The 20,740-nt window shown below is 40.7% G+C and overlaps 1 protein-coding gene across 1 annotated transcript in view; it reads right to left on the bottom strand.

Moving 5' to 3' along the window:
• Positions 1-10,274, bottom strand: part of KPNA4 (karyopherin subunit alpha 4) — a 28,353-nt gene extending 18,079 nt beyond the window's left edge. Inside the window, exons 1-2 of the mRNA XM_075157464.1 lie at positions 9,969-10,274; positions 355-399 (exon numbers count right to left, since the gene is read on the bottom strand). Of these exons, the coding sequence (XP_075013565.1) occupies positions 355-399; positions 9,969-10,037 (114 nt within the window). The 5' untranslated portion in view covers positions 10,038-10,274. The remainder of the gene's footprint in view (positions 1-354; positions 400-9,968) is intronic.
• Between the last annotated feature and the right edge of the window lie 10,466 nt (positions 10,275-20,740).

Here is a 20,740-nt window from a genome sequence, read left to right as displayed (position 1 = left end):
TCAAAGGAAAACACATAAACTTTTTGTAAGTTTTTAAAATTAAAAACGTAGCTGGAGAAGCAAGAATTACTCCTTTCAATAGACTACAAATAACCTTCTGTTTTTCAGAACAAAAAATATGAAACTTCTAGTACCAGGTATGGTAACTTTAGAACTTCCTTCTACACCAAAGTACCTTCACAGAATTAGTAAAGACAAATAGATAGTTTAACAATGGTGTTCTTGGTGGACTACAGAAAGAACACACAACAGTACCTTTTTTTTTTTTAAGCCTTTAACAAAAACTCTTAAATTTTACTGAAGTACCAACATAGCCAAATCCCATTTGGTAAGAATAATGCTAGGTCATCTCACCTTTCTCAACTCCACAACAACTTCATTTCTTTGTCTTCTCATAGTCTGAAAAGAATCAAGATCAAAGTACATTATGTTCTGAATCCAGACCAAGTAATTTTAAAAGTTCTTGCACAACTATTTTTAAGTTCATGCACTTTACAGTACTTGTACACACAGGATTTAATTTTCATTATAAAAGTAGAAATCCAACAGGAAATGGAGATAACTATTATTTCTGCCTGTATTATTTCATAGTAAAACAGAATCTCCTAGGTCTTCATGTTGAAGAGAAAGAGAGTATACAGAATCAGGGAATAAACAAGTGCCTTTTAACAAAAGTGCCTTTCAACAACGTTGAAAGGACTTGTGCATAAAACAGCAGCACCGAAAGCATTATAAACACCATGGCAAGCTAACAGAAAGCATACTAAGTTTGCCCAACATTTATAACCTTTTCTCGATGCAAGGCTTTTTTAACACACACACATAGAGAGAGCATGAGCCAAAAATCCAGAGACAGCCAAAACTGCCACTTTTATAAAAAGGCGTATCAGTAAACTTGAAAACTGTAAAGTCAAGCACAACTGCCTATCTACACACCTAACTAAGAACTGGCATCTCTTACTTCCTCAGAGCAGCAGGGGAATCGGGCAATTCCCCAGGCAGAGACACTTGGCTCCCTGGGCTACACCACCAGACCGGCTGATCAGCCAGAAACCGGCAAGGAGCACAATCCATTACCAACAGGTAACTGTCACCATATAGCTATGCTGAGAAAGAGACGCTGAAATTCAGACTGTGCAGGTGATCCTTTACCTAAACAAAGTACAACCGCTAAAGCAAGAATTTCAATAATGTCATTCTTCAGAATAGATCTGGACAACACCAGGCCCTTTCTTGAAGAATGCCTACCAGGCTTCTCACACAAGTGTAGCACCGTAAGTGTACCCTTCCAGATACAAAGTTGAGCTCTCGTTCACCCAAACCTCCACAATGCTACTTGTTTCTCCCAGATACATAAGTTTACAGATTTCACACATTTCTGATATGCACACACTTCTATTACTGTATGAAACAGTACTAGGTTTGTGCCTTGTGGAATAGCTTTATAAACAAGTTCAAATTAAGAGACCTAGTAAGCAAAGCTGAGTTACAAAAGTATTATTTATAAATGAAAACCACATAAAACCCTTGGAACTGTAACAGCAATTTTTTTTTTTTTTGTCATTTTCTCTACAGGTCCCATTGAGAGTATTCAGAAAAAAAAGCAATTGTAAATTGTTGTGATTTAACATAAATATACATAAAATGGTTTACTACTGCTTGTGTTACTACAGTGCAAAGTGAAAATAGAAAAAAAAAATCAGTCTATAGTGATTTTATTCTATACTTTGAACTTTACAGTGAATAAGAATAGCAAAGTTAAAAACAATTGCATTTGTATTGTGACTTAACCATTCACAAGCGCAGAGAAAGCTTGAAATTCCAGAGCATAAGGGACCACATTAACACAGAATACAAGGAAAAGGAATAAGAGAACTTCTGAACAGCAATAAGAAGCAGCTTTGAAGATAAGGATTAAAAGCTTGACTTTCAGGAGCATAATTGTTTTTATCGAAAGGAATGCCTATTTCATCAGGACCAAATTTCCAGCTCTGAGCAAGACAGTTTACCCTCTCAAAGGAAGGAGTTACAAGAAAAAGAAAAGGGCAGAAAAGGATGCCAGTGGAAGAAAAGGGATGGTTCCCCACTGCTTTGGAGGTACAACTTTTCATAGCTGGAGGACCAAAATGCAGTTCATCATGAGAAAAACAGGCAGAGAGGGGAAAAAGCCCAGCACACCCACACAATGATAGTTTCCCGCTACATAAAATGCAAAGTATACAAGCGTACCTAATGCAGCTGCAGCACCTGGAATGACTAGATAAGAGCCATAATAAGAAAGTACAGACTGTCCCACACTAAAAAGCACCAAAGCAAGTTTCCAGGAAATATGTGCATCTTTAAAGAATGTTAATTCAATAGGTCAATCAAAATTAGAATTAATAGCCAAGTCTAATGCAGCTTAGATTCATGGCTTTTTCAGTTTTAAACCTATAAAAAGTAGTGTCTGCTACATGAGGTCAACAGATAGTATGCAGATAAACTTTATTCCAGTGCTATGGACTCAAATATCTCTCAGAATTCTTCAAATGACAGTGAGAATCTCAAAGGTGTCATCTCTAAAGAGAGGAAAAAAATATACTTAACTAACAGTAAATTTTAATTAACACTTTTCTGGCCCAATAGATATTCTCTGAATTAATATAACACCTGTCTTATAAATACATAAATGAAGTTTTAATGTTTGCAGTAGCTCCAACTCAAGTGTCTACACCAACACAAAATGGAGAAAAGTTGAAAGGAGAAAAGTCTGTCTAGCATCTATCTTCCTACACATGCATTTGTTAAACATCCGATTACAGACTACTGGCATCGTCACCTCGCAGTTCATGCTTCAGCTCTCCGAAGCGCACATCACTTCAACGCTGGGGAGCCAACTCCCCCGGCTGCAGGATGCTAACAACTGCAGGTTAGCACTAGGTAACTTGAGCCCAGAAAAGCGCAGCCTAGGATTCACCCGTGAAGACATGCATCCCACCTGAATGACGAATGCTAACTCTGAAGAACGGAGCTGAAGGCAAGAAGCCCTCAGTAGTCATTTATCTGTGCTCAAAGTGCTGTTGCCTCCCCGGAGAAGCTGATACACTGCTGGATGCCACCCACCATTTAGGGGCTTCGGAAAGATGCTGTAGCTTTACAGCCATATCTACTCCAGGCTTTTGCTCTCAGCCTGTAATGTAGCGTTCAGTGTAGCTTCTCCAAAGTCTACTAACCTGGCATATTCAAGAACAAAATAAAACGAGGAAAATATCTAATAATAAGATTGCAGAATTGTACCAAGCCCCTGGATCACTTCACAAGACTGTTAATTAACGCCTTCCCAATCCACAACTGTTACTGCAACCTAGCAAAATAAGCATACCTATAGTAAAGCTGTACTGCAAGAAGGATTCTTCTTGCAAGACTTCAATAATGACATTACTGGTCACAGAAAAGCTGTTGCTAACCAAGAGCAAGACCTAATGTAGATTTTCAAGAGTAGAAGACCAAATTGCTGGAACACCAACTATAAAGGGACGTTAAGCTGTAAAGGATATTAAAAAGTAATAGTTACAAGTACTAGTGATCCCAAAACGAAATGTATTCCAACGCAGGTGGCAGCATACCTTCAGGACAAGCACATATGCATGCATGCGTGACAGATATGGGGAGAGATGAGTAGGACCAAAACAAATACTCCAAGAAAAAGCCTCAGACATTTCATTTAGAACTTTCTTGACTTGAAAAGTCATATATGCAGTTGATCAGGCTCAAAAAACTCCATCAACACTCTGCTGGAACAAGAAGAATGTTCTCCCTCCACACAAAAGCTGACGGGTCCTTGGTTTTAATTCCTGCTTGCTTCTGAAGAGGACCTGCATACCTTGGGCTCAAAAAAGCCTCCACATGAAAGACAAGCAACCAATTAAGTCACTCTTAAGAAAAATTTACCAAAATAGGGCTCCACTAAAATAATTTTCTGTAGTTGGTTGACAAACTAGTTATTACTGGTCAACCTGTCACTGCTCTTCCTCCTAGGAAAATGCACAATAAATAAGATCTGAAGTTATCTCTGTCAAGGAGTTTTACAGCCATCACCCCAGCCTAGAAATGGAATAGATAGTTTGGAGAAACTAAAATGACAAACAGACTCAAGATCAACTTGTGTTGTCTTTTGGCAAACAGCTCAAAGGGCAGAAACCTAGGTGTAATGGTTTCTTGGCAGATGGCATTGTAAAGCTAGATTCTCCCTTCTGTTCTGTAGAAGATTTGATTTGATTGTTAAGACTTCTCTGAATCAGTTCTCAGCCTGCACTAACACAACTGTGAGCAGGAAACCAATCTCAAAAGTTTCTAGCAACAGAATTCAGACTGGTCTTTAGAAAGTGTTCCGATTTAAAAACATGCATCACTTCAGTATGAATTCATGTGGCTCTTTCAGTCATTGGATCCTGTTCTTTCTTTGCTACATTGGAACTCAAATGATCAAATCTATTTCTGTCACCCTATGATTGCTACCCCTCCATCCTCCTTTTTTTCAATTATATTTAGCTTAAGTTTTATCATAAGGGCTATTTTCTGACCATAAGTCATAACTGAGCCCTTCAGTTTATCATTATAATCTTCTTTTAGCTGACGCTTGCAGGATCCCGAGACACTCTAGTGTTTTTCACAACAACGCCAGATACAGAAGTGTTCTACGCTCCACACTCAGGAGCAGCTCAGATCTATTAGCCCTTTCTAAGTACACTAGCATACACCTGGAGCTCAGGCTCAGCTAACGTATCCTGATTCCACTTCTCTGAATCACTGCTTCTCAGGAACTCAGACCATCACGCACACAGCCTGTCTTTACTGTTTTGCGGGATGGGGGTTTTTTGCTATTAAAAAAATATTTCACTCAAGTAGCTCTGTTTATGCATCTACAACAGGAAGGTCTGACAGCTTGCAACTAATGGTAGAGCTTTACCTATTCCTCCCATTCTAGTGAACAATTTCCAAAGGCATGTTGTTTCTGTTGTGGAAGTGTGAAGGCATCAGTTACTTTAAAGCAGAGCTGCTTGAGCCATCCTTCCTTCCTAGAAAGTTGCTACTCTACACTAGCACTAGTCTGCTCTAGGATTCAAAATACAAACAAAAAAAAGGGGGAGTTGGAGGGCAGGTATGTGTGTGCAGAAACAGACTACTATTTACCTTCAAAATGTTTTGTGAACTGTATGGCACTATCAATTTTTTTTTTTTAAATACTACTTATTACAGCCCTGTGCACAAACTGCTTACTACACTAGCTACTCAGAAAGTACTCAGTCTGCAGACCACAGTTGGAGAAGACTAGTCTATACCCAGAACATCCAGTGCAGTGACCACAACAATGACTAAGGAACTTTGTCTCGTCCTTCACAGGTATAAAAGGCACTGAACAACAAAACAAGCAAAGAACCCCTCAGAGATACATGCAATTCCATATTTGGATTTGGTAAAAATCCATACTCTTCACATTCAGTTTAATCAAGTGATTTAGGCCCTCCTTTAGCAATTATTTCCCTCCTATACTAATTCTGGCTCATTTGCAGACTGGAACAATAAAGGCTACTCTCAAAATCACTGATAAAAGTGCTATAGGATTTTAAAGCCAACACAATCTCTACAAGACACTACCAGAAAACACATCTCAACAACTATTTCCCCATCAGAATTACAATGGGACCCCCAGTTACAAATAAATAAAATCAATACGATATTGCACATGCTGTCATTCTAGTTCTTCCTAGAAGTTGTGCATGTCAAATAAAATGCCTTATAGAAACAAATACCTCAGTATGATTTTTAAATGACAAAATGGATGAGCTTCACCGCAGAACTACAAGTCAGCTTAAAAGAACCTATTTTTAACTAACTCAGAGAGTGAAATTCCTGCTCTCCTTCACTTCCTCTATATTTGAATCCCAAGCAAACTATTTTGTGTGGGATACAGAAAAAGTTGAAAAGCTTCTAACTACCTGTAACATCCAGTATATCTCATAACATTCCCCTGAAGCTTCCTTGGTGTTCTCAGATATATTGTATTACAAGTCCAGTGAACGCTACTGGCAACTCTTACAATTTTGACATTGCTGATCTCAAAACATCTAGATTCAATGGCTGCTCCAACATTCGTTTTGAAGTATCCTGCATTACAATATTATCATAATTTCACATCACGTGTCTCTCAATTACAGAGCAGAAATATCTATTTGACACTTCTCCTGCGCTGGCACTATTAAAGCAATTCTTAATCTCTCACCCAACCACACAGGCAAGTCAGGGAAGAAAAGGCCAGCAGAAACTCATCAGTTTCTTCCAATATTTCCAGAGAAATAATATGCATGAAATATTTTTTATTTTGTTTCAAAGAACCTAAATGTCAAATTTGAATGCTGCAGCAGGCAACAATCATGAACAGAACAACAGAAAATGAAATGTTGAATCACCTGGTAAAGCAAAACGAAGCAAACAAAAAAACCCGCCCCAAACCCCAGATCTTCTTTTCAAACCTTGCCAGAAGCAAGGCTATACTCAAGACCCCTAACATGCAGTAGTAAACAGAATCACGCAAAAACAAATGTTCATAAAACTATGTCTATCGCAGACACGATGAACAATTCACACTTATGCTGGTCTTTGTATGGTAAAGATCTAGTATTCAATTCCAAGGTCTATGGTACTACAATGAAAAATAAATGTTGGAAAGAAAATTGGGTATCATCACAGCCATACCCACAATAAACAGAAAAAATAGCTCATCCTTTCTTATTCAAGCAAGAAAAAAAAGCCCAAGTAAAACCTGTTCCTCATTGAAGACACAAGGTGAAAAGAGTTACCTTAACTAGCTTTCCTAGTAGATAAGCATTTGCATAGTTTTGTAAAAGAGTCCAGATAAGCACTTAAGTAAGATTTTGGGTTTGGATGTTTAAAAAATGAGTGCGACCACTTCTGCAGTTCTGTAAGGCTAGCTCCTTTTTGTGCTGTAACAATACTAAATTTTTTCCCACAGCTCTAACAACTGTTAAATCTTGGAAGACCTTAACAGAATGCTGCACACACTAGACTAGAAATCTTAAGCACTACATAGAGATACTGCCTTAGTATTAGCTACAAATTATTGCTCTCACAGCACAAGCTCTTCTGATATTAAAAAGTTTATTATACTCGGTATTTCTCTGAGCAGTACTATAAATAAGAAAAAAGGACAAGGAAGTATTTTATATTTCTGGTCACAATGAATCCCTCTATTCCCAGTGTCGCCACCAATCTGTCATCTTGAAACACATGGCAGCAATTGTTTACAATATAACATGTCCATGCATGCATGTTTACCCAATACTTAAGCATATGAAGGAATTTGGCTAAACATCTTATGTAAAACAGGTGTGTGTTTTGGTTTCTCTTTTTTTCCTTTTTCAAGGCCAGAATTTGTATTTTTAGAAGCACATTGATATGGACTGGAAAATGAAAGTCCAACTTTAATTCATTAAGTATCCAAAAAGCTAAACATACGCTTAGCACTTGAGGAGACAAAATGCAGGAAATTCCTGTCTTTTCTAAGATATACAGTAACCTTCCGTGAAGATGTAAGACCTGGAAGGCAAGTACAATGTGACAGCAACTGCTAGCAATATAACTGTCAATGGACTGATTTGAGCATGGAATCATGTATGTACCATTTTTAAAAAGTTTGTAATTTGCAACATGGCAACCCGTCATAGCCTCTAGAAGTATCTATTAATTTGGGATTCACCAAAACTAGAGTGATTTATTATTTGTTTGATGATAGCGAATGGAGGTAAACTGTCACAGAAAAGAAAAAAAGATCATGGTTTTGAATAAAAAAAACAGTGGCTAAATGCACAATTTCAGCAGATAAAAAGGGGGAGGAGTGAAGGAGGCGGGAGGAGGGAAAGAGATAAAGATCAAATGTTGGCTTCCTATGTGAAGTAAATAAACATATTTCTGCTAAAAGCAGCACAGGAACACAGGTGATATGAACTAACTGAATACTCATTAGCAACTGTTGCTACCATAGGATACTTGTCATAAAGCAGACATTACCAACATCTCTCACACTAACGAATAATGTGATGTGTAAGCAGTTAACAAGCAAGAATGATAGCCATAAGCTTGAGCTATTGTATGAAAAATAGCCATCCACGGTAGTTATTTTAGGTACCAAGCATATGTTCCAGGATTTGTTGGATAGATGTCAGTATCTAAAATTTAACATGGCCTAGCAGTGGTGTTTTCACTGTGTAGAAGGCCATTTAAGTGCATCAGCAAATTCAAAAAATACTGAAGAGATTACCTGCTTCCTGATACACACACACGTGTTCTTATTACTTGCATGTGTTCATCTTGAACCTTCCCTACTTTAGCTGACTTACCTTAAAACTCAGTACGTAGGCACCAAAGGAGAGAAAACGCAGATGAATTCCAACCTGTATTTTCCCATTAGTTTCATTTTTTACTATGATAGCATATGCTTTACTGTGCACCTTCCCAAACATGCCTTTCTTGTACAGTTGTCTATTCAATGATAACAAAACAATTTATACAAAAACAAATTAACATCTAAGGCAAGTAGTTACTAACAAAGCTAACAACTCTATTAGTAAACAGAGCAATCACTGCAGTAATTATTCCCACTTCCCACATGGTTGGCATCACTAAACTTTATACATAACTGAGTAATAAACTGTCTTATCAATATACTTGGACAAGTTAAAAATCGAGGCGTTATGGACTTCTGAATTACCCAAATGAGAAACTTGGCAGATGTTCTAATGAATGACAGCAACAAAATGCATCTTTTGCTTTTAAAAAAGCAATACTGTACAATTGTCTTCACATGAAAGGTTAGAATATTATGCTAATCACAGGGACACACACTGAGGCTAGTGAAAAACAGAAATGAGAATGCCAAAGCCCATTTCTTGATCAGAACCCTTTACTGATCATATTACGATGCACAGGTTTCCCCAACCAGCACTCCTGGCCAAGTGTTTATGGGTGAGGGTTGATACCTAATTTTAAAATTTTAATATTTACTAAGGAAACCCTGAGTTAATTATCTCTTCTGCTGTGTTGAGGAAGCACCTCCACAGCTCAAATAATGTATGTAGTAATCCAGCCACCAAAAAGTTTAGAGGCTCTATACTACAAGCCACAACTGTTTCCACGCTCAACTAACTGAACAGTAAAATAGTAACGTTCGCCGTGTTTAAAAAAAAAAGTGGGTTTGTTTTTTTTAATAATGATCTTTACTACACAGCGTAGACAATAACTAACTCAGTTATTCACTTGAGTACCTTACAGAGACACACAGCAGAACACCCAACTGGGCCCTAATCCCTGACTCAGGCTTTTCGGGGCTACTCAGCGCAAAAAGTGATTATTAAGTGCCAGCAAGAAATTAAGCTAGAGCCCTACGAAAACACGACGGCTGTCGTAGACGGCAAAATACCGAGGCAACACCTATATCACGCGAGCAGCTGGGCTGCACCACGCCAAATCAGCGCCCTGAACGCCAGGCCGGTGCCGGCCTGCCCCACGGGGGAGCCGCCACCCGCCGCTCCCGCCGGCCGCCCCCGCCCCGCGGCGGAGGGGCCCGCGGGAGCCCCCCGGGCGGCGCTGCGGGGCCGGGCGGCGCGGGGCGGGCCGGCGGCGGCGGCCGTTGCCCCCTCAGCCGCGGCGCTCCCGCCTCCGCGCGGCGCCCAACGGCCCGGCCGCGCCCGGCCCCACGGCGCGGCCTCCCCTCCTTCTTCTTCTTCCTCCCTTCCCTTCCCTCGCTGGGCGGCGGGGAGCGGCGCTCCCGCCTCTCGGCGGGGCGGGCAGCGCAGGCCGCGGCCCCGCCGCGGGCCCCTCGCCGGCGGATTAGGAAAAGACGCCACACGGCGGCGGCCCCCTCCCGCCGCCATGGCCGGCCGGCCCCTCCCGCGAGGCGCCGCGGCGGTTACCTCCAGGTCGCGGCCTTTGTTCTTGAAGTTCTTCAGCCGCTGGTTGTCCAGTTTCTCGTTGTCGGCCATGGCGGGGCGGGGGGGGAAGGTGGGAGGGAGCGCGGCTCCTCCGCCTCCTCCCGGGCCCGTGCCCCTGCCCGAGCCCGCCGGAGTCCCCCTTCCCGGCGCCGCTGCGGCCGCCGAGCCCGCTCACGCCTCAGCGCCCGTTGGGCTGCGGCCCGCGTCGCCGAGCCGAGAAGCCGAGGCGAGGAGGCGCCGCTGCCGGCCTGCTCGGGGCGGCGCTGCCCGCTGCCCCCGGCTGCCGGCGCCCGAACGTGCCGGTAGCGAGGAACGGCGCGAGCGGGGGAGGGGAGGGGAAAGAGGGGCAGCCTCGCTCTGGGCCAGCCGGCCGCGCCCGCCGATTGGCTGCGGAGCGCGAGCCCGGTGGCCAATAGGAGAGGGGAGGCAGAGGGAGGGAGCTGCGCGGGGACGTGACGCGCGCGGTGACGGAGCGCGGGGCGGGGGGAGGGGAACGGGCCCTTCGAGGTGTTTCGCCGGGCCCCTCAGCCGCCGCCGCCATTTTGGGTGGCGGTTTTTTCCGGGCCGGGAGGAGGAGCGGCTGTGCCCTCCCCGCCTTCCGCGGCGGCTGCGCCCGCCTGCCCCCGCTGTTTTCTTAACCGAAAGTCGACCACGGCTTATCCTTCGCCCCACTCGACTTTGTATTCGCTCCCCTCAGGGGACCGGAGACATCGCCCCGCGCCACTTTAATGCCATTTAAAAAAATAAAATAAGTTGGGGTTTTTTTTTAATGAAACTGTTCCACTTGCGGCCGCAGGACGGCAGGGAACGGGGTGCTCGGGCTGGTGCGGGGCGGCGCGGGAAGAAGCTGCCCGGCCCCCCGAACTACCTGAGGGGAGAAGAGAGGGACGGTGGCCCGGCACCGCGCCGGCGCTCGGCGGTGTCACGCCTGTGAAGTTTCGGAAAAGTCCTTAGTACTAAGACTGAGCAAAACGAGCCACTGCAGCTGTCACGTTTGGCATGGGCCAGATTTTAATACAAACCACTTTTCTTTTACTAGACTTCGGCCCTAAGCACAACTGATTTTGGAAAGAGAAGGAAGTAGGGCACAGGATAGAGCAGCAGGTATTTTGGCAGCCTCTTTGGAGACATGGGTAAGCTTTCCTCAAGAATTAACATCGTGTATGCAGATGTGTCTGCAGGATTTGGCTGTATTGGGCAATATGGTCATTTATGCTGCACAGCAACTGTGGACCAAGTTCACGAGCAAGGCTTAGTGGGAATATTTCTGATAGAGATGATCAGCATTGGGAACAAAACTATTTTTCAGTAATGTCAGATTTCGTGGATCTTTCTAGTTTCTTAGCGTGATGAAAAGAGGCCACATTGGCTTATTTGAGTCCAAAATAGGTTGCTGTCATCTTTTGGACTCTGCTATCTCAGAGTTTTTTCCAGGCCGACGTCTTACCAGTTTGATGATGACAGCCAGTTTTAGTGGCGGTGGATTTTGGCCAGTAGTAACTGCTGTAATTCGTTGTCAGGTGATGTAGGTGGACACTGTTTCCAAACGAATTACGAGCTTTCACCAGATACGTTTCTCACGTCATCAGTGTTACATACGTTTGTAAACTCCCTTCTGGGACTTAAGGCTTCCTTCCAGGGTGCTTTATAACAAGCAACATTCCCATGTGTTAACACAAACTGTGGTGAACTGCAAAAGGTCATTCCTGAATTTGCATTGAACATACCAGCAAAGGGCATGATGCCATGAAAATTCCATAGATGTGCTTCGTTTGAACATAGCCCGAGACGTTTTGTTTACACAAAATACTGTGGCTATCAGAATATGTCCCTGTCTTTATTCAGGTAAATCCTAACTATAAAAAGATTATTTATCAGGAACTCACATCTGATAAACTATTGCTTCTTGACAGTGACTCTTCAGAAATACAAAAGAAATCTCCCACTTCTATAGCTTTTCTGTGATACAGGTGATTAGACTACAGAAAGTTTCTGGAAAGATAGAGAGATCAACAATTGCCAGAAAAAAAAAAAAGTCGTTTATTTACAAAATACCCAGTGTTTTTTCTTCTCAAAACTCACTTGGCAATGCCTGTGACGCTTGGGACTCAACCTTAACTTGTGAGGAAGATATGCTCACAGTAGTACCTGTTCCTTCCAGTCTTCCAGAATATTAGAAAAAAAAGCTGCTATCCAAACAGTTTAAGCTAACCTGCGTCATTTTTATTGAAATGAGGTAAAGAGTATTGGAAGAAATAGATCGATACACTTGCAGAGCAGAGGGGATGGTAAATTTTTTCCTACTTCTATAACTTGATCCACAATGTAGTACCTCTGTGCGTAACTAGAAGCACTCACTGGAATGTATACTTCCCTGATCCTGCATGTAGTTTGTACTCACTCTTAATGATTGGAAAATTAAGTCAGAGGTTGTAGGTATTCCTCTCTGTTAAGTCCTGTGTGTTGATAGAGCTCCCGTTTCATCAGTGGCCTTATGATACTTTTCCGCGATGACTTGACGAGGAAAGTCAAAGCCATGATGGGAGATGCTGTCTCCCAAGTGTGTAAACCAAGTCACTCAGAGATTTATAAATATCAGAAAAGAGAACTTGATTTAGTTTTTTGTGAAAACACGAAAATGATCGTTCAGACTATGGGCCACTGTGTGTTGTATCTCCGGGAGATTTCTCAGAGGATGAGGCTCTGTTCTAGGTAGAAGGAGTTCTCATCAAGACTGAAAGCGGCAGAAGTCCAAGTCACCACAGCCACATCTGTTGCATAAATGTAGTAGTGATGTCACAGCAATATGGGTAGGGTAAATTAGTCAGGGTTAATTAGTCCTGATGGTATTCCATATAAGCATAGCAACTTGTCCACCAATATGGAAACTGTTTTGTTCAAAGCTAGTGTAGGTACAGCAACCCCTTCACATTGCAGACTGGATATACATGTCATTTTCTTGACATGGCTATTTACGTTTTTAAAAGTAATGCAGTTTGTCCATTTGGCAATACTTTACACAGAGAAAAAGAAAAAAGAGCATCTTTTTAGTTAGCGCTCTTACTCATTTTGGTTGGTGTCACAGCACAGGTGCCTTAAGAAAACAGGATATTATAATAGTACAACCATGCCAATATCATACCTCACTGTTTCAAAACTAATGTATTTCACATTGATGCTGTCATTTCAGAAGGAAGTCTTTAGTAAAGGAACAAGAAAAATATTAAAATACATAAAAAGTAGAAATGTGTGAAGCCTGGAAAACAAGAAATTCTATAAGCATGTTCAATTTTAAATCGGTTGAATAGAATTATCAGGTAGTTTCTCATTGCTTTTAGCTTCTGCACTTACTGTTTGAGGAAATGATCAGCAGGTAAAATATTTTGCGCTACCAAATTGGAAATCTCTTATATTTGCTATGGCTTTTGTTACGTTGAGTTTATTTTATAACCCTGTATTTACATCTGAATGGTTTGAATTAACTGAAGTAAAACTCCCTACTTTTGATTTAATTTTCAGGCGTATTTTAATACTGCTTCCTTTTGTGATTAAAGATCGTGTGGTATGTTTCACAGGGACATGCAAAATCGTTCATATTTTTTATTCTCTGTCATCTTTGAAATTGCCCTAGCTGAGCATAGCTATTGTAATCACATAGTTGATACGATGGAAATAGTATTACACTGGCAACCATGCTCTAATACTTTTTGCTGAACCACAGCTTTTTACATAATAAGGATGTGAAATCCAGAAAGAGATACCTAAAAATAACAAAGGTTTAACTAATAACTATTACAAGAGATGTGAAAATTCAGGGTGCAGCACTATGAATCTGTTATTCTGGCTGGCTCATTTAGTTGTACATTTAAAGTTCAGCTCCTTCTGAGGAAATTATGCATTGATTGGAGGAAATATGAAAATTTTAACAAGTAAAATTGCTTTGCAATTTTTTCTAAAAATATAAATAAAAGTATTGAAAAGTTACTGCATAATGGCATGAAGCCATTGGTCTCAAAATTAAAAAGTATTTACAGATCTATCAATAATTTGCTGGTTAGTTGTAGTGTTGCTTCCTTTGAGGAACAATTTTACCCTCCCTGAGAAACATTTTTGCAGAATGAGTATTAAAATTTTGTGGCCCCAAAGAGGTTTCTTTGTGAATCAGTCTCTTAAAGCACAACTGAGGCTCTGTCTTAGCAGAACGTGGTTATTAATAATGAAATTGGACTCTAGTACATTAGTACTAGCGTGTTACATTTCTGACCAAGTCTTGAGATTATAACTAGTCAGGCTGTGAAGGTAAAAAATATATGGTGTCTAAGACCCAACCCAGAAGTTTATGAAAGGAAAGAAAAAACATTTTGCTCCATCACTGCTCTTTTCGTAGCTACCTTTTCCATGTCTTTGCTAACCCAAACGTATATATGCTCATCCCACCTCTGCCACCTCCCACTGTCGCCACACTTAGCAGTGACTGATTACGAGCATGTGGTTTGGGAAAGATGGAATCGGAAAGCCAGCACATTCTCTAGCGACCAGAACTGACTCAATGCCCTAACTAGTAACAATGACCTTTTAATGAAGTCATCTCTCTGTTGACCTTCCCTCTGTGTTCTTGGAAAAAGATTGACAGAGACAAGGGACTGAGCAATAATTGTGTAATTTTATGAGTAACCATTTGAAAATAACTGAGAATCACCGAGGTAGTGCTCCTTGGAGAATCTTCCTTCAAATCCAGACCTGTCTTAGAATCACATTGCCGCATCATCAAATCTAACATACCATTCTGGCGTGCATAGTTTTCCTACTGTGTACCTTCATATGAAATCTAAGAACATGCTTCGCTCTTACTAAATTATGTATGTTTGGAGAAAGACTATCCTTCAATAGTCTTTGATCTGTACTTTTGATCTGGTATCATCTGAAGAATAATTTATAGTGTGACTTCAGTGAAGACATAATCAGAGATGAATCAAGTGCATTTTGTTTAACTGTAGTCTAATTAATCTGTTTAGCTCTCAGAGGAACAATTACCATGTTATTTTTGTATTGGTTTGATTTTACCTCAGGTCTGCAGTGCAAATCTCCCAACACTCGGAAGACCAATTTTGGAGAATAGACCAGTTCTTTTCTGAATTCTTGATCTTGTGGCATTGGGCTGTCTTTAAAAAAAACAACAACAAACAAATGGATATTTTGATTCTAAATTAGTTTCTCCTAGAAGGATATGTTTTGGCTAAATGTAGGTGCCTACAACATAATAAATTATGCATATAATACAAATTCTCTTGGTATGATAATGTTCAAACTTCACGTGATATTACAGTACAAAGCTCTGTATCTTTTTATATTTTTGCATATTTCTCAGATTGGAAATAATAGTAATGCAAATATAAAGATGTGAATTAGGTTCTGGTCACCTTCCGATCCTTCAAGCAATAACAGGAAAGATACTGAGAGCTGCCTTAACCTCTCATTAAGGAGTGGTTCTAAATTATTTGCTCCTGGCACCTGAATATAAAGTTAGAGTAGCTTGAGGTGGTTATGATTTGTGTAGGATTTGAGCTGTCTGGCGATGTATAGGTGCTAGAAAGGAGATGCCATTTGGCAAGAAGGAATTCTTCTCCACAATAAAAGTTTCCAGTTGATGTAAGGAGCCAATTTTGTCACTTTTCAAAGTTTCTGATACAGAAAGCGCATGGGCATTATGCACAGTCATATGAAAAATCTGGCTTGCCAAGCAGCTACATCACAGACAGGCCATTCTTATTTCAGAGATCATTTGGATCTCTGAAAAAGAAAAAAAAAAAAAAAGGAAAAAAGGCAGAATGTGTATGTTTGAAATGGCTTTTAGCCACTGTTGTCTCTTTACCTGTGTATATGTATACACAGCTAGATAGATTTGTGTTACAAATAGTTTACATTTACAAACAGGTAACGTGTTTATAATTTGTGAACTTTGCACTTGATTATGCGATTAGAAAATGTGTAATTATCAAGTTATCTTGAAAATCTCTTTCGAGTAATAATGTAAATTGATCTGAAATCTTTTACTAATATATTTTGCCCTAAACATATATTTAGGTAAAATGAGTTACTGCAAATGGCTTTTCATAGCAAGTAAACCTATCTCCGTAGCATAAGAAACAGAATATTATGTAAAGCTGAGATTTGTGTTGAACATAGAAAAATTCTCATTAATCCTGGGGTTTATCAAAATGGAATAGCTAGTATTAACAAAAAAGTAGACCACTGGACCGCTGGTAGGATATTTTATGATAATCTTTCATCTGGTATGCAAACACAGCTATTTGTTTCCATTTTACACAGAGCGTCTCCAAGTCTGGAATCCAACTGTTACTTGCTGGACATTGAAACAGCCATATCAAATAATACCTAAACTTAAACTGAGGTCAGCTGTGAATATTGCACCAGGTGAAAAAGACATAAAAAACTGTCACACATAAATAGTAAATATACAAAATTGAGCTTCAGAGAACAGGAACTTTATTTTAAAAGGGACATTATTACAAAAAGTAACCTACATAAGATTGAACAGGCCCAATTCAAGTGAAGCACCATGGTTTTCTTGGACTCCATTAAGCAACTCAAGTTTTTTTGCACTCGTTTTCACTTTTCCCCGAAGTGCTCTGCTGTAGCTCCTCAGCATGAAAAGCCTTTTCTAGAAAGAACTCGAGGTGCTGAGAGATATTTTCTGCTGAAGAGCGGGCAGGTGGAGGCATAACGATCCCAGAGGCAAGTCAGCACAGAAGCCTTAGCATGAGCTAGTGCAAACCCCACACCACGCGGCAACAGGTCGTGAGCAGCAAATGCCGCGCTTGCATTTCAGACTTCCCCCACTGAAGTAACAACAACCACAGGCTGCTTCGAGGGGAGGTAACTCAAAGATACGCTTTTGCAAAAGACAGCACATTTTTAAGGTTAAATCTAGGAGAAAATTTGATTTCTACTCTCTGAACGCTATTTTTGCATTTAGTCTTCTCTTATGTCAGTGTGTTAGAATAATTTTTTCAGATATGCCATTAAGCAGCTGCTACCTCTAGGATGTCACCTTTTAGTACAGTGCTTGATTTTGCCTAAGCCTCTACATTCTCTCCTGCTGTTTTCTTATTTTACCCATTTGAACTGCTTGAGCCAGACAGTAATTTTTTCTCTCTCAGAAAATGTTCACACAAAGTTGAAATTCCTTCCTGAGCAATTACTTTGTTAGCCGATTCTTAATTAGTTGCTCAAATATGCTTTGCCCCAGTTGTACGCCGTGCCGTAATAAAGGGCTGTACACTAAGTATCTGCAGCATCTACAACAAATCCTGCTATCACTGCTGACATGTCCTTTACACTTTTTGTTGTCTAGAGGCATGCAAAACCAGCAGTATGATGGACCATGCATTGATGATACATCTGGCATGGATGCACATCATTCCTTCTGAGCTAGAAAGACATGTTAATACTGCTATCTTCTCAGATAAATTACTAACTCTCAAATTACATCCAGCCTTCTGCCCTGCTTCCCTCCTCACTTGAAAAAAAAAATACTCTTTAGTTGGAGTGGTACTTAAAATCTCACTTTATAGCAACACAGTTTCTCAGAGTAACGAACTACACAGAATTAAAAAAGAAAATCAGCCTAAAATATCCTAAAATGTCCAAAACATAGTAGGATTCAATGCGTTTCCATTTTAATCATGTTGTAGAAGACACTAAAATTACTGAGAGATGTTCTTGATCTAGGTTTCAGTGCCGGCCCGTATCAGATGTTAATGAAGCCAAAGGCCTGTTGATGTCACTAGGCCAATTTAGTTTTAGTGCTCTCACTCATTTAACTGTCCCTCGCCAGGCTTGCTTTCCTGTGCTTACTTACAGCCTGAGCATTACAGGCCTTAAGGATCTCCTCCCACAAGGCCTGTTTGAATTTGAAACACCACATAATGAGCACTTTTTTCTAGTTAAAGAGCTCTAGATATTTTTCTTTTTCATTTTTTGGAAGCTACCGTGTGATTAGTTATAAGATAATGCACAATATTCTGTTTCTTCAAAAGGAGAGACTGCAAAACAGATCCCCAGATGGTGCAAATTAAAGGTGGTTCCTCTGGCTTCAGTGGCCGTTTGCTGATTCACATCAGCTGAACATCTGCTCCTGCGATTAGAAAATAAACTTAGGGCTCCCACATGACTGCAAACGCTAAGCAGGAGGCAGTCCTGTTAAAATTTATGATCAGAGTTTCAAAGCTATCTCTGAAATAGTACATGAGCCTACTTCTGATCTCAGTTATTCTGTTTTAATATAACTTTTTATTTAATACAACCTTTGATTTTGGGATTGCTTTTAATTTACATTGGTGGAGTCTTCTACAGTTCAGCCTGTATACATTCAGTTTTTAATGCATTATATCAGACCATTTGAAGACAAATTTACAGATCATGAAATGTCCATTGCCAAAACCGTTTCTTGGTACTGGAGCCAGAGTTGATCACAAAATCCATCAGCTCCAAGTAGCCCAAGAAGAACAGGAATCGATCACGAATCAGCAGACTGTGGAGCTGCAATTTCCTGCCTTTGTCCTAGCTGCTCTACCTTTCAAACAGAACAATTTCCTAATAAAGGCAAGGGAAGAAATTGTCATTTGAGATAAAAAGTGAGGAAATGGTTAGTGAAATGAGCCATTTCAGTGTTCCCTGCAAGATTCAGGGATATATTGTTCCCATGCTAAAAAAATTCCTTCTTAAGAAGTCCCTAGAACAAAGTCATTCTTTGGTAGCACCCCTGATGGTAAGACAGTGACAGAAAACTTTTCTGTCACAGCTGCTTGTTTTGGGTGAGTTCGATAATATTTCTAGAAGGAAAACTTAGTATCTGCTGGTAGGCCTGGGAACTCCAATATTCTGGATTCTGTTCCACTGGACTGTCTGCAGAAGGGGAAGTCACTTGCCCTCATATCCTTAGTTCCTCAGGTTGTCAAATGGAAGGATAATCCTGAGAGATGTATTTTAAAAATTAATATATATAATATGCTTAGATAATTAAATGCTAGTATGACGTGTTAGGTAATACGTGTTTTACGTTGTACATAGAAACACTAATAGGATCACAAAGCTAGAGACATTTACGGGATCATCTGAAATTTAAGCTATCTTACTTCTCACTGTTAACACTGCCAGTGAGCAGAATTTAGCATATAAAATGGCACCAAATCCAAGATGCATCTTTTATGCAACAAAAATGTAAATATCCAGATGCAGATTGCTATTGTCAATGCTGTGTGTCAGGCTAATTTTGCAAGGAAACTGGAATACATAACTGAATAAGGAATTTCGAAAGGCTGAAGGATTGATATTGAGTAGAGTTGTGAAAATACACCAAGTATGCATATCTCTTTGTTCCAGTGTAATGAAGAAAATGAGTACTTCTGAGCAGCAGCACTAACAAGGCCCATTCTCGTAAGGATCTCTGACAGAGCTCTCCCTGAATTTCTGATGTCTGATAAAGGGCAGTATTTCTGTTTCAGCTTTTCTTTTTGGGGGGAATAATGGCCACATAATTTTCCTGAAATATATAGCATTTTAGTAGCTTCAGGAACTCTACGCCTCTGTCAGATCACCTAGATCAACCCTTTCTTTTAATGTTCATTACTTCTTTTTATATTAAAATCTCCTTTTAGTTATGAACTGGTATTCAGGGCTCTTATAAATCACTCCCAACTTAATGTGAAAAAAAACCATTTTAAGGTTAATGGCAATTCCAGTTTAGGAACACATAATTATAATCTAATAAAGTATGGACTAACTGTTGTCCTTTCTCCATCGTGACAGTCTGAGCCTGTGAGAGAGAGACGGAATTTTGTAGTGTTCCTGCAGGAGAAGAGTGCTGCTGGCATGGAGAAGGGAGCGGGGTGGGGGTGAAACTGTTGAGGAGTGAAGACAGACTGGGAGAACGGCAGTCTGGCTATCCTGCATGCTGTCATGATCGACAGAGTATTTTCTGCAGTATACTACATTTGAGTAGACTCTGAGTAAGACTTGCCCGCAACCTAGGAAGTAGAAAACTGATGTAAAGCTGGCATGTTGAGACAGACTTACCTGCCTAAAGATTTACTCTTGAGCCATAGCTGATAGCGTACATTTCAGTCTAATGGTAAAAATTGCTTTTTGTTAAAAATAAAAAGCAAAAAGAGAGAAAGAAGAAGGGAAAGGGAAAACTCTCCCAGTGGCCAGCCAGGAAGAGAAGCAAGGGGGTCCCCAGAGAAGTTACCTCCCCTGGGCTCCTCTCCAGCGCAGCACGTGTTCCCCCGAAGTACCTTTCCCATAGTAACGAGCTAGTTTTCATTTGGATCCACTCAGCCCACTATTGATTGTTCCTGCTTACGATGCTGTTAGTGCTGACTGGAGCACACTTTAATCAGGAGCATGTGTTGCACACTAATGGGTTGTTAAGCTTTGGACATCTATATTACTGGGTTATGCTTATTGAATGTTGAAATGACTGTTGTCTGCTTGTTTTTTTCCCGTAGGATAAACCAACGTCTACAACCAAGAGGCAGGAAAAGGAAGGAAAGAACGGGTGCTTCCCATGCTGGTGGCAAGAGAACCCACCATCACAGCCATTTGGGGCTTGTAGGTGCACGGCCATGGGCGTGACGGCACAAGGATTCTCTTGCTGGGCAGGTAAGTTTGGCTACAGTCAGAGGGGGCAGCAGGTCAGGATGAGTGCCGTTACAGAATTAATCTTGAAGTTA

This window comes from Calonectris borealis, chromosome 9 (assembly GCF_964195595.1).
Source record: "Calonectris borealis chromosome 9, bCalBor7.hap1.2, whole genome shotgun sequence".
Taxonomy (NCBI): domain Eukaryota; kingdom Metazoa; phylum Chordata; class Aves; order Procellariiformes; family Procellariidae; genus Calonectris; species Calonectris borealis.
Note: the sequence above shows the minus strand (reverse complement) of the source record. Positions and strands in the feature narration are given on the sequence as shown.